Source organism: Echinops telfairi, unplaced genomic scaffold, assembly GCF_000313985.2.
Source record: "Echinops telfairi isolate 266 unplaced genomic scaffold, ASM31398v2 ScPeMD7_7468;HRSCAF=8506_0, whole genome shotgun sequence".
Classification (NCBI taxonomy): domain Eukaryota; kingdom Metazoa; phylum Chordata; class Mammalia; order Afrosoricida; family Tenrecidae; genus Echinops; species Echinops telfairi.
In genome coordinates, this window is record NW_022111369.1 from 18,236,071 (window position 1) to 18,248,267 (window position 12,197).

Here is a 12,197-nt window from a genome sequence, read left to right on the forward strand (position 1 = left end):
GGGCACAAAACCTAATGCCACCTATGTAATCTCCTGCCAAAATGTAGCATGTCCGGTTTAACCTGAATCTACCGTAAGGACACACACACACAAACCCAGAAGCTAACTGGCCTCATTTTGCCCCAGTGTCAATTTCATGATTAAAGAGGGGAGTGGAAATTTCTTTAAAAGAAAAATGCCTATGACAAAATAATAATTTATAAATTATCAAGGGCTCATGATGGAGGGGGAACGGGGAGGGAGGGGAAAAATGAGGACCTAATGCTGGGGCCTTAAGTGGAGAGGAAATGTTTTTAGAATGATAAGGGCAATGAATGTACAAATGTGCTTTACACAATTGATGTATATGCATGGATTGTGATAACAGTTGTATGAGCCCCTAATAAAATGATAAAAAAAATTAACATCCCCCACCCCCACCAAAAAAAAATGCCTTGGGTTTGGAGCCTACATTGCAAAGTAAGGAAAAGCAGCATATTATGAGGATAATTGAGACTCTGTGAGTATATTCATTATATAATTGTGTATGAATGCTAAATTCCTTGGAAATGATATCGTGATCATGCAGGAGAATGTCCCTATTTTAAGAGATACATGTGGAAATACTAGTGGGCAAAGTATGATGCCACTTCTTTCAAAAAGACATGCTTTTATAGAGCTCAGAAAAATTAACAAAAGTAACTGGAATACAAAGAATATGAGTATTTCACTGTACTGTATGTACAGCTTTTCTGTAAACTTGAAAAATTCAAAAATAAGAACCTGGAGATTTAAAAAAAAAAAAAAGGCACAAACAAGCTTACAGATACCATGACAGATGGCAGTCATGTGGGAACTTTAGGAAATTAGTGCATCCTGCTTACCGTTACTCAGAGCAAGGCCTCATAGGGCAAGACTGCTACTCTGTAGGGAACAGAAAGCCTTGTCTTTCTTTCACTGAGCTACGGTGCATTTCACCCGCTGGCCCTGTGGTTCACAGGCCAACACGTAATGTACTATGGGTTAATATCAACTTGATAGCAGTGAGTTGAGTTGCTCTCAATTGTACTAAACTTTTTTTTCTTTTTTTTTTGCCGCCTGGAGAAATGTAGCTGGCAAATGGTAGAAAGGACCTGGTAAATGGGTTATCAGCAAGTGGCAGGAAATGAAAAGGCAAAGGTTTCCCTCTTCTTTTGAATTATAATTCCAAGAGAAAGTTTCTTCAGGTCTCGTAAAAAGTTGACCCAATGTGTAACTAGGTATTTTCTCCCCTAAATATACTAAGCAAACATTTCTAATTAGGCATACACAATTAGATGAGTACTTAATATTTTTTAAATCTCCCAAATTGAGAAAAGCGTACCACTGTTTTGTCTCCTAAAATGTATCCCATGATTTTTTTGTCTTCAATCTTGTTTTCTGATAGACATAGTGGTTAATTCCACTGTCAGCATGTAAAATGATCCCCTAAATATTCAGTATTATCTATCTTGAAAATTCTAAAAAACAAAAAAACAAGTTACATCTCAAATGCTGCTGGCAAACAGCCAAGCACAGTGCTGTAATTACTGCACAAGTCAAGTGCTCATGAGTTTGGTAAAAAAACTTAGAATAAGCCACCCTTTCCCACCGCTTCCCTCTGAAAATCCAAACACATAAAGCAAACTTAATGACTGAGTGGTAGAATAATCATTCAAACGTTTTAATCTCCCTTTACACATTATATTAACATTCATATTGCAAAGTATACCATTCACAGATATGACAGTTTGTTAAAAACATCACTCACATACCCCCGAAAATCTGTACCAGACTGTCACTTTAATAAATCATTGGAATAATAAGAGTAATGAAAACATTATCGTAATTCTTTTAAAGCAATAAAGGTCTGAGGCACTCTGGGAAAGACTTTCTCTTACAAGTCTGTGTCAGCGGTATCAGATTATTTTACAGCAAAGCCATTAGACACCCGGTAATCAAATACATGCTCATGAAAATGAATGTAGTCTGATAGGTCTTCATCAGATACTCTCTTTGGACTGAAATACTGAAAGGAATACAAGTCCCGGGCAGCTGAGGTCACTTCTAGTGAGCTTCCCGACTATGTAAAGGTGGCGTGTTTTCGGCACACTGCCGCCTCATCACTGCCAACAAACAGTCCCACGTTGTTCCTTCCGTCGGTGTGCGGTGTACTGTGTGTGAGGGGAAGCAAGGGGGCTTCCTCCTTTCCATTTCTGACCAGTCAGAGGTCTGGAACGGCAGTCCATTACACAATCTTATCCCTGCCACAGCCAGACATCACTAGGAGTGTGGCAATTTTTGCCACAAATGATATTCAAAGGGGGAGGGTGGGGAGAAAAGGCTGTTAATTTTTTTCTAAAGTGAATATTGCCACAGTCATTCACAATGCACTCTGTGCCCACACTGTAGAGAAAGTCTCATTGACTGGGTGCTTTCTTAAGCACATTTACAAAGGTAAATAATTAGCATGGAATGGGGTAGGGGCCCACAATTCCCAACTGGGAATTCAATCACTGCAACTGTGGGTCCATTGATGACAGCATCTAGCCCTGTGCAGAGTCAACACAAAGTCTCATAGTGGTCAGTCCTAACAGCTACGGAATTTAAAATGTATATAGATGTCTATGTATTTCCATATACAATTTTTTTTTTAATTCCGGAGCAACGTGTGTTGCTGAAGTTTTAAGGATTCTCATCTTCATCACTGACCCGGAGAGCAGCTGGCTCTTGTTGGCCCGTTGTGGCAGTAAAAATGCAACTAGAAGCAGGCTGAAGTCAAAGTGCTCAAAGGGCAAATGAGGAAATGAGGGCGCGGATGTTATTTAGGGGAAAGGGGGCTCTCAAAGGAGCTGAGAAAATTTTCCTTTATTCTTCTTGGTTTTTCCAAAACCAAGGTACGTTCTTGAGGATACACATCAAATGCTGTAGTCCTTTCTTAATCTAAGGTCAAAACAAAACAAGTGATAAAAACGTCTGCTTCCTTTCTGTACGTTCAACGAAATGCCAACTACAGATAGGAGGGATTCTTGAGATGTGCCACCTTGGGAGAAGTTAAAATTGGGACATGAAGTGAGGCCGCGCACTGTCAAGCCTCCGGGTGAGGATCTCGCAGCCAGTATCCGTGACCAGCAGGGTGTGTTCGAACTGTGCAGAGCGCTTCCCGTCCCTTGTCACCGCCGTCCAGCCGTCCGGCCACGTTTCATCCTGCCACCCACCTGAAACGCAAACAAGACAACATCTGAATTCTGTCACTCCGCTATTTCTAGATATATGCTCTGAGAAAGGGTGTGTTTGCAAGTGTGCCCCCTACACTCTTGCATCAGGCAGAAAATGAATTAGAAAATTCACTGTGAAGATCACCATCTAGACTTCATCCTTCATCGTCTTAGCTAAGGCCTTGCCAACTTCATTGTGGTCTTTAGCGGCAATGAGGTAATGCTGCTGCTTACATTTCCTCCAAGTCTGCTCATAGTTGACGCTTGTATTTCCCAAATATCAAGTCAAGATGGCATTTCCAAATAACGGTCCTGATTGGCAACACAAAGTGATGCCCACGCATCCTAGAACCGCAGCAAGTTTGAGTGCCATTACTTTTGAGTGCTTTTTCCTGCTATCGCGTTAGCATCTAACTAGACCACAGCAGTGCATCTTGTGAAGGAACTAAGGTTGGTTTCTATTCTGTTATCACATTATTTCATTCCCAATGTAATTTTAAAATGCCAGGAACACTAGCAGATGGGGAGAGCAGATTTATTCTGTAAAACTCTTGGAGACCACAGTACTGAAACCACAGCGAAGGCAAACGGAAATCCGGGAGGGCAGCATGGATAAATAAACGGAAGCAGCATGGCAGAGAGAGGGATGGGGGGCAGGGGAAGGAGGGAGACAGAAACACAGTGTATGGAAGATAAGGGGAGAGAGGAAAGGTAATTCTCAAGAGCATCTGAGGCAGAAGGAAATGAAAAAGTGAGGATATTCTAGATACCACAGCATTCTATTACAAAATATGTAAGTATTTACAGGGATTTTCTTGTCTCCAAATTAGATTGTCAAGAAAATTCAATAAAACCTGATGTAATCTTCAGGTGAAACATTAATACTTAAGGCCTCATTGACTCACATAGAGAAATCCTATAGCACAAACTCGGCAGTGACATAACCTACTTCTGAGATACTAAATCCCAGGATAAAAGGAAAAGGAGGCGGCTTAAAGAAAGTTGTGTATGCTCTGTTTAAAAACCTATGGATTAGGACCTAGGTATTTTTCCAATGTAGTGAATCCTTTGCAACAGCTTTAAGACATAATACTCCTGTGATTTTACTATGATCTGCTAGAAAGGTTCTTTAACAACATCAAGTTAAATGTATTTGGCCACTACCATGAGGGGAATCCTCTGTGGGTTTGAACCTCCCATTGTGGGGGCTGGGATTTAGTCTATGTGAAGTGGCACTGAGGCGGCGTAGCGATAATTTGATGATTACCTGAACTGCCACCAGAGAAAAGATTTGTTTACGACTGGAAATGCTGTATTATGTTCTGCCAACTAGGTACCCGTTCATAAAACTAACATGTATTAAGCAAAATGGCACCTTTCTCTCTCAAGATTAATATGCTTATTGCCTTGGCACACACACAATCAAAAATTTCATCTTGTTCCATGAGGATGAAAAATACCACACACTGGCTCCATAATAAATCCAAGCAGCCCTAGTGATGCAGTGGTTAAAGTGCTCAGCTGCTCACCAGCTGGGATGGCTTGAAGTCACCAGCCTCTCAGTGGGAGAGGTGGCAGCCTGCTTTGTGCGCGTTCACGGACTTGGAAACCCTGTGGGGCAGCTCTACTGTCTTAGGACTGCTGAGAGGAGAGGAGCCAGCTCAAACGCAGTACACTTGGGCTTTGAGATGACAAATAATGGTGACCCAAGCTAATTTAAACCATCTCACTTCATTCTTATAACAACCCTGGGGTGTTGGCTGGATAAAGATTAATTTCCAATTCCAGAAAAGGAAACAGAATTAGGTGAACATGGAGGATCTAAAATGTCCCCAGTGATACCCCACCGGCCCACCCCCCTTTCCTGGTATTCACACTCTTAAGTAATTCCATCTTCACCTGGAGTATAGGCAGGATTTAGACTCACTTCTAATGACAGAAACAGGGGGCAGATGACAGGATACCATCTCTGGATTGGGTTATTTAAAAATGTCTTATCCTCTATCTTGGGTGGACTTACTTGGGCAAGGAGCCTTGGTGGCACAGCCGGTTAAACACTGAACTGCTAACTGCAAAGTCAGCAGTTCAAATTTACCAGTTGCTCCATAGGGAAAATAAATATGTTGCCTATTCACATAAACACCTACAGTCTGCTCCCATAAAGAGTTACAGACTCTGCCCTAAGAGTTGCTATGAACTGAAATCAATTCAAAGGCAGTGGGTTTTTACATTTATAATTTAAAATAATGTACCACACGGCAAACAATAACTAATACAGTGCCCAAGTCACATAATTACCAAGTTCTTGATAAGAGATAAGGAGGCTTGGTGACATACTGGGTTACATGTTGGGTTGCTAACCACAAGGTCAGCAGTTCAAACCATTAGCTACTCATTAGGAGAAAGGTAAGGCTCTCTACTCCCAGTCTCAGAAACCCACAGGGACAGTTCTACTCTGTCCTACAGGGTTGCTGAGTTCAAATGGACTGGATGTCAGTGAATTTTGTTTTTTATAGTGGAAGCCAGATCACAATTCTGACTTAATAGGGCCTTTATGTCATAACAATTCACAATTCATTAGGTCAAGCATAATTATTATACAGTTGGTACCACAATCAGTTTCTAAGCACTTTCTTTCTTCTTGAACTCCTTATCAGCAACCCTTTATCACCCCCCCTGACCCCAGGTGGCCTTCTTGTTTTTATATATAATTTTTTTGCCTTATATCACCCCATCCAATAAATCCATTTACCTACAATTTTGTTATTTGCTCACTTTGAGTGGGCTTATACAATCATTTTTGCTATCAAACCCCCAACACCCCCCCCTTCCCATATCCTCTGGAAGTCATTACTCCTATTACTGTTTCTGAAGGATTATCTATCTTGGCTTCCTAGCATTGAACACTCTTAAATATACAAATGAATCTACACAGGTCTAACAAAATTAATGAAGTAACACAAACCATTATAGTAAGAGGAAGAAATATTAAAGAACTAAATGATAGCTATGTGTTTCATCAGTACTATACTGCAGCCTGGGTTTATCACCCCTTTCCTGTGAGGGACTGTCCGATTGTCTTACAGGGGGGTTTCTGGTCTCCGCTTTGTCCACGCTCCTTCACACACATCGGACTGCTTGTTTTTGAACTTCTGATACCTATTCCCATCAACACTTCATTATCACAGGCTGATGTGGGCTCTGTTGTTTGCCTGATAGATGGCCTTTCCAGATGCTGTCTTTAGTAGCCAGGCACCATCAGTCACAGCTCGTCTTAAGTGAAAGTCACATAACGCTCCTATTCTGAACTCAGCGACTTGGCAGAAAGCTAGTACAACAGAATTCACCATTTAGGCCCACCTAAAGATAGCTGAATTTTAGTTCCTCCTTCGTGACCAAAGGCAGCACTGCCACTGTGAATGAAGATTCCGTCAAGTGTGGAAGATGATGGAAACGGTGCTAAGGAAACAAAGAGCCATGTCCCAGTCCCAGCTGCTCTCATGTCACTCTAGAGCAGGGGTCCTCAAGCTTTTTAAACAGGGGGCCAGTTCACTGCCCCTCAGACCCGCTGGAGGGCCAGACTATAATTTTTTTTAAAAAGAACAAATTCCTATGCACACTGCACATATCTTAACTTGAAGTAAAAAAACAAACGGGGCAAAAACACCCGGTGGGCTGGATAAATATCACATGATTCATGTCCCACTCTCCTAGCCCTGCAGACCATGAAAAGGCAGATCTCTGATACTTACTCCACAGCACCAGGCAAACGTTAGAAGAGAGTACACTCTGCCACACAGGTGTCTAAGTAACTTTTGCCCAGTGCTTTAATCTCTTCAAGGATCAGTTTCCACTTCTGTACAATGGGGATTATCACTCACTTCATAGGATACTGAAAATTATATCATACAACCTGGTCTGCCTCAGAGTGAACCCCCAACAAATACTTGTCTGTTTTTCCGTCTATGCCCCATGCTTTGTTTCAAGAACTTCTCAGACTGAATGTGGGCTCACAATCATAACAGGGCACTCTGTGATGGGCGGGATCTTCCTAAATTCCAGGCCTTCTGAATTCTAGCCTGTCATAAAGGGTCACTATGAATTGGCCTTGACTGGAGTTGGCGGTGAGTTGGGTCCTGGGGGTGCTACCGAGAGCAGGTGGACATGCGGAAACCATTCCTCTTGCCAACTCACACTTTTCAGGTCTCCCTCGATAACAAACTACATCCCAGAGGGGTGAAATGAAAACACAACAATACGGACACAGCAAGTCACAGCCTCTGTGGTCTCCTCACCTTCACAGATCATTGGCTCAATTGTAAATACATGGCCTGCCTTCATCACGCCAACTGCTTTATTTTCTGGGGAGAAAACAAACAAAAACACACCTCAAAATAGAGCAAAAAGCAGCAGCATGCTATTGAACAGCTCTGTGGAAAGAATTTACAAGTTACGAACACAAGTTACAGAAGTTCTTACGTTCATTCTTCTCTTAAAGTACACATTCAAACAGCAGATCTTTCACTGACGACCACTTACTTTGGGGAAAATACTGTTTAGGCACATTTTTTTCTGCCTATGTCTTCATGAAGAACAGGAATCTGCCAGGCTGGATTTCAGATATGGTTATCACTTATGCATGAGGAAAGGGGCCACCATGTTATGTCCTCTGACATACTCCATTCTCACAGCTGCAATCATGAAGCCAAGCAACATGTCATTCCCCACCAGAGCAGGACAGTTTAAAGAACATGTTTCAGGTTTATGTTTAAAGTCTTCCTCTTTTTTGTTCTTTTTTTTTTTTTGGGGGGGGGGGTGTGTGTCGGGGGGCAGAGGGTTATATGCACGTGCATACGCACACAAAGAGGTAAAGCACACAGAAACAAGTGTGCACATAATTTTCACACTTTTGAGAATTGTCATACTTTTTTCAGAAAGAATGCCTTTTAATTTCAAATCAGAAGCTCATTTCTCCTTCAAAAGCATTTTCTCACACCTGTGCCAATTTCATTAATAAGAGAAACACTCTATGAATTAGAATACAAAGACCTGCTCTGCCCCAGACAAGGGGGGAGGCGGGGATATGCCTTTTTAGAGAATCCCGGACAAATACAAAGAACTAGTTTAAATATCAAATTTTAAAAAGAACACAAAAAACCTGACAGGGACATCATCAGCTAAATGGCTGGCTGAATTTGCACAGTCTGACCACCAGATGGGGCAAACACATCAGCCGCGAGAGCGGTTAGCTGTTAAGAGCTTCAGGGCGACTTTCTAATGAATAATAAACGGGTCTGTCTGGGGCAAGCTCTTAACCACCACTATGTATAACCTCGTTTCACCCACCACACATTTATATTCCTTCACAGCTTTCCTGTGAATAGTTCTTATGCCACTTTCATTATTTTATGTGGCAAAATACACTGCAGATTCCAAATCAAATGACATGCAATTTACTATACGCAGAACTGGCCTATATTCCTTTACTGTGGTCAGGAACTGGTCAGTCAGTACCAATTCATGGTGCCCTGTGTCCAACAGGAAGAAAACCTGCCTAGTCCTGTGACATCCCACAGTGGTTATGTTTGAGCCCACTGTTCTGGCCACTGTGCCAATCATCTGTGAGGGTGTTTCTCTTTTTTGCTGACCCTACTGTAACGAAGACAACGTTTGTCTAGAGGGATTGGTCCCTCCGGGTTACAATTCCAAAGTACTTCAGACAAAGTCTCCCCTCCTTGCATCTTGGCTGAACTTCTATGACAGATTTGCTCATTCTTCTGGCTGTCCAAGACATACTCCATCTTCTTTGCTAGCGCTACAAACCAAATGCATCAATTTTTGCATGTATATGAGGCAGTGGTATTTCTGCTCTTTAACACTTTAAAGAGGCTTTCTGCAACAGATCTGACCAATGTTAAATGATTGATATCTGGACTGCTGCTTCCATGAGTGTTGACTATGGATGCAAATAAAATGAAATCCTTGTTTAATATTTTCTTTTTTTATCACGAGGTCTATTGGTCCAGTTGTGGGGACTTCTGTCGAGTTGTAAGCCATACTAAAGGCGGTAGCCTTTGATCTTCATCAGTATTAAGGTCGTGTCACCTTGTTGTTAATGAGCCCCCTCTGAGCCTAATGCTGCATTCTTCTTCATACAGTCCAGGTGCTCAGGAGACAGGCTGGATAGACACCTGTCCTAATTTCAAACCACTGTCCCCTTGCTCTGTTCCAATGACAGCCTTTTGGTCCAAGTACAGGTTCTGCATGAGCACAAGGAAGTACTCCGAAATTCCCATCCTTCACAATGTCATCTCTCCCCCTCAGGATGAAAAGGAAATGCCAGGAGTGTCAGTGTGGTGTGATGGAAAGAAAAGGGACCCACCTGGAGCTCTAAAGAACACGACAGCCATTGGCCACATGTAGCTAGTGAGCACTTGAGATGTCAGAATTACCATGCATTGAAAGTGTGAAAAATACACTTTTTTGCCTTTTTTAAAGGCAAAAAAGCATGGAATAGATCTCAATAAATTTTACATAATACTCTGGATGTAATGGATTAATAAAATATATCATTACATTAAGGTCACTATTTTTTTTTTAATCTTCCAAATGTGAATGGTAAAAATTTGAAATGATGCATCGATCATACTGTATCTTCATTGGCCAGTGCTGCTACACACCTATTTCTGCTGCTGATTCATTACTCTGAACAAGTTAAACTCCATCTCATCTCACTCTTCGGGTTCCAGTTTCTCAACATACCTCACTCAACAATTATACATTAGGTACGGGAAAACGCATTGCTTCACATTTCTTCTTCAAAATGCTCTACATTTCTTTCTTGCTCTACTGTCTACCTCACAGAAGTATTTTAAACAATTCAAGAGAGTAAAGATAATTTTTAAAAAGTAACAAGCATTCTGCATGTAAGGTACTATTGTCTGTACAAATGATGTATGACTTACATGAAGCAGGTAATATGCTATCTCCAATCAAGGACTGCTCTTACAAAATAAAGCCAGCTAGAGCAAATAGGAATACAGATAAACCAACTTGGAGAAGGAGGTGAAAGGAAGTTATACAATAATTTCCTGGTTCCTCCCTCAGCTGGATTAAAAAGATTGAGTTACAAAGCAATGTAGAGTATTCACCTTTCAAAAGAACCCACTAATGGGTTCCTTTCACTCCTCTTAGAGTTATCAAAAGGCATCCTGGTGGTGTGACTGCTAAGCCATCTGGCTGTGGTCTGAATATACCCAGCATCTCTGAAGCAGGAAGACCTGGTGATCTTACTGCCTTTAAGCAATACAGGGCAGGTGTGCTGTAGTTGAAAATCTATTCCATGGCCCAGGAGAATGGGTCACAACCTATGTGACTTACATAAACCTCACTTTCCATAAACTGAAGAGCCCTGGTGGCTTAGTGGGTGATTTGTTGGGTTGCTAACTATAAGGCTAGAAGTCCAAATCTACCAGCTGCTCCTCAGGAGAAAGGCCGCATTTCTTATATATTGGTAGCACCGTGTTTTGCCAACTTTACCACTGACCCCTGTCCCCTTCTATAAACTATATCCTCTCCAATAATCTCTGAATATACAATTCATATCTAGACCGGAGTTTTGCTGCTTCTGAAAGGGACCTTTTCATTCTCTCCTTGCACACACACACTCACTTGCACACATACATCCCTCCAACAAAGCTGCTGCTGTAATCAGAGCTGCTTCCTCCATCCTGTGAAGAGGAATGAGCACTCAGTAATTACAGGAATGAAGGTGGCTGCTTGTTTTGATGGCTAACATTTATGCGAGCTGTGGCGTGACCGAGGGATCCTTCCACGTCACGACTGGCAGAGTCACGTGGTCTGCCCCCGGTCAGAGGCTGTGCTCTTCTCGGCTCCACCAGGTGAGAGTCCTCACTCGTTTCCCTTCATTAAAACCTCCTCAGCCCAGCAATGTACCGTCTGGGAGGGCAATTGGAAGGGAGAGATCACACGTGCTGAAACCATAAGTTAAAGACAGCGGAACTCCAGTGAAAAACAAAGCAACTGCCCTAACCCCGCAGTGATCAAACAACTGCCTTGCTTTGTGAGCAAGACAGAGACTTATTGTAAGTTTGAGCCAATATACATTTAGGAAGTCTATTTGTTGCAGCTCAAAGCAATACTCCAGCAAATGAGAAAATAGTAGGTTCTGTTAAGTATTTGTTGAGTCAGTTGCAAGCAATACCAAATGGACAGTACTTACTGGCATAGTGGGGAACATTGGGGGCTGTATGGAAAAGTTTGTGTATTCCATGTCCACAGTAGCTTCTAACAACTGAAAACCCATTTGCTTGGGCATGTTTCTGAATAATGTTTCCCAATTCTCTGTATCGAACGCCCGGTTTCACTGAAAGTAAAAGAGAAGAGTCATGACAAGAAGGAATAATGACTAACACTTATTAAGCGATGACTATTTCGTGCCTGGAGCCTTTTAAAGGTGGTAGAAACCAAGGTACCAAGAGGTCATAGAGCTAGTAAGTGGCAGTGATGAGATTCAAGCCAGGAACCCCTGCAACACCTCCTTGGAAGGCAGACAGTGGGTTGTTAGGGGTTCTGGAGTGGTGTCTTTTGCTTTTCTGGAAGCAGAGACTGCCTGGAGCATGGCTCTCTTCCTCTTCTGTCCTGATGTCAAGTATTCCTCTAGTCTAACCTTAAAATGAGAAGAAGAGAGTAAAGGGCACAAGAAGACGGGAATATCCAAAAAGGAACCAACTTGACATGTTCAGAGTTGCAGGCCAGTCAACTTCAGAAACAACGGTGTAACATCCCCCAGCCACCTTTATCCTCCTAAAAACAGGCCGCAAACCATTCGCAGTTGTTTCCTGGGCAGATGGATCCGGAAAGGTCCCTTTCACTTACAAACTCCTTGTCCTATTCAGACATTTATGACTTTTACATTCCAATACAAACCAAAGTCAGAGCAATGCCTCTCCTGGCTGTCAA

General features: G+C 42.1%; 1 protein-coding gene across 2 annotated transcripts in view; it reads right to left on the reverse strand.

Moving 5' to 3' along the window:
• Positions 1-1,660: 1,660 nt before the first annotated feature.
• Positions 1,661-12,197, reverse strand: part of METAP1 (methionyl aminopeptidase 1) — a 24,504-nt gene continuing 13,967 nt past the window's right edge. The window contains exons 5-7 of one of the 2 annotated variants that reach the window (XM_004703277.2): positions 11,458-11,601; positions 7,511-7,576; positions 1,661-3,215 (exon numbers count right to left, since the gene is read on the reverse strand). In XM_004703277.2, the coding sequence (XP_004703334.1) occupies positions 3,052-3,215; positions 7,511-7,576; positions 11,458-11,601 (374 nt within the window). In that variant the 3' untranslated portion in view covers positions 1,661-3,051. The remainder of the gene's footprint in view (positions 3,216-7,510; positions 7,577-11,457; positions 11,602-12,197) is intronic. The other variant, XM_045284128.1, reaches the window with a different exon arrangement.